At 33.4% G+C, this 2448-nt stretch overlaps 1 protein-coding gene across 1 annotated transcript; it reads right to left on the reverse strand.

The window, feature by feature from the left end:
* Positions 1-974: 974 nt before the first annotated feature.
* LOC310739458 (odorant receptor 131-2-like) lies at positions 975-1832 on the reverse strand (the record flags this gene model as incomplete). Its single annotated transcript, XM_083565383.1, has 1 exon — positions 975-1832. The coding sequence occupies one exon, from the start codon at positions 1830-1832 to the stop codon at positions 975-977; it is 858 nt and encodes a 285-aa protein (XP_083421509.1).
* Between the last annotated feature and the right edge of the window lie 616 nt (positions 1833-2448).

Genomic DNA, 2448 nt, shown 5'->3' on the forward strand with positions numbered 1-2448 from the left:
TGGGGAACGAGTTGATTAATTAAACAATACTTTTCTTGTATGTCGTCAGCAAGAGGACTTACCTTTTTTACCTTTATTGTCTTTTTATTCAAGAGTAGGCTAATCACACTTTGTATTGACCCAGTTTGTAAAGAAAACTCATCCTTTTTACCTCTTCATCACCTTTTTTTATGTTTTGGATTTTGGATTTCTGATTCCTTGCCTCTTTCCATCCATCATGTTGTCTTATTTTGTGTCCTTAATGTCATACATGCTGTTTTCTGAAGTGATGAGAGAGTGCTCACATCCATGTCAGATTTGTCTATAATTTTAAAAAAAATTTTCTTACTACATTGTTAACGGTTAGCATACCTATGTGTATATAATATTTAAATAATAAAAATAATAAAATTACACAATTATCCCAAAGTGTTGATTTGTGGCTAATATTTCTGGCATACCTAGTGAAACCCACCACCCACATATCGTAGCCTCTCTATCCACTGTACATCATCTCTTATTAGACAACATAAATCTTATACTCTAGTGAACTAATACACTTCACAATTTAATACAGTTATGAGCTGGAATTGCATTTGATGGTAAGTAAATACATTTAATGATCTAATACTGAAACAAGCAACTGCATAAACATTAATTACTTAAGGCATAAATTGAAATTGGTTAAAAGGTTTATTCTTGTCAATTAATCTTTGATGCGGCTTGTAGATACATGCTAAAACCTTTTCATTCAATGTTAATTATTGCCAAACTTATAAAGTTTTTTACAGCATGGAAATATGACAAATATTTCAGGCATGTTTTTCAGCATCTTAGTGGGTACACAGACTCAATCCTCAGAGTAGCAATCAATTCCTAAGCAGTGTGGGGTAACAAGGTATGCATAACCTTGATACATATGCAGTCATACTATTTTCACATCACCAAAATATGACAATTATTAGGTTTAATGCATGCAATCTAATATCTGTAATTCAGTGTACATTGACTGTAGACCTGCGTTTCCCTGTGGCAAAGCAGAAATAATAGATGAATAATGGCCGTACAGCATCATCTCTTAATCCATAGATGAGTGGGCTTAGGCAGCGTGGCAAGATCAGCACAAACAAATAATTTAGATAAAGCAATTCTATGATAAGTTTGTTGTCGCTAACTGTTGCTACAGCTCGCTCAACAAAGCTGTAGAAAAAAGAGGAAAGGCACAGGATTAGCTGAATGAGGTGCAGCAGCACGGTCTTGTGAGCTTTTGAAGCTGAGTCTTTATTGGAGGAAATTGACCTGGCTGTAATCAAAATGCTGATATAAGTAAAAAGTATGACCACTGAACCTAACAAAAAATAAAAAATGCTAAAGCCTTGTAAAGCTTCTGCTTGCCATTGCTGTATGAAAAGCCTTTCTCTTTTGCACAATATTTGTGAGGTTACAAATTTACTGTCCATCACTGCTGCATAAAGAAAGTCAATTATATAGTTTGTTGAACCAATAAACCAAATGACTCCAATGGCAATGTAAGTTCTTTTCTGAGTGGCTATTTCAGCATGTCTTAGAGGAAAGCATATGGCCACATAACGTTCTAGAGACATCAAAGCCAGGGTTAATGGTGCATTACAAAATGTTGCAACCGAAATTAACACTATAAAAGCACAAGCCACTGTGACTAATTTGAGCACAGAAAGACCAAAAATATACAACATGGAGGTGATAAGAAGCTGGATCGAGTCATTGACAAGCATGTTAATAAACAGTATGTAGCGTGGAGACTCTTTAAAAACAGGCTTGCTCAAGAGAGTGTAGACCATGATAGCATTCAAATAGATAAAGAACATAGACATGAATATTGCAAAAGTAACTTTCACTATTTGTCCCTCAGTTAACACAACCTGAACTATTTGCTGTATAAATAAAATTTCTATGCTGCTATTGTTAGTAAATGACATTATGTTATACAAAATATAACTATACAATGATAATTACAAACATCAACAGGAAGAAAAAGTCTATATATTAACGAATGATCATTTATATCTGTATAATTGTAGCAGAACTCCATATATGAGCTGAGACATGATTATGAAGACCAGAGTGAACCAATCTTTATAATAGCACCATGTATGCCACAGGGAAAGATGATGTCATATACCTGAATGTAGACAGCAGGTCGGTTGTAATTGCGGCTTTTTGGAATGATCCCACATACATTACCATAAACTGGAGACATCACTGAACATATGTGATTTGTTTTAGAATTTGATGGACAAAAAATAATGCAACATGCAACATGCAATTATTATATTATACCTGGCATATCATGTATAATAATAGGCAAAGATTAACTTTTAAAACAAAATCTATATACTCCAAAATTTATGTAAAGCTTCTTTACTGTAATGAATTTTGCTTATAAATGTCAACATATCATTTGGAAGATATGTAAAATGTGTTTTATTA

This window comes from Silurus aristotelis (genome assembly GCF_946808225.1).
Source record: "Silurus aristotelis genome assembly, chromosome: 16".
Lineage (NCBI taxonomy): Eukaryota > Metazoa > Chordata > Actinopteri > Siluriformes > Siluridae > Silurus > Silurus aristotelis.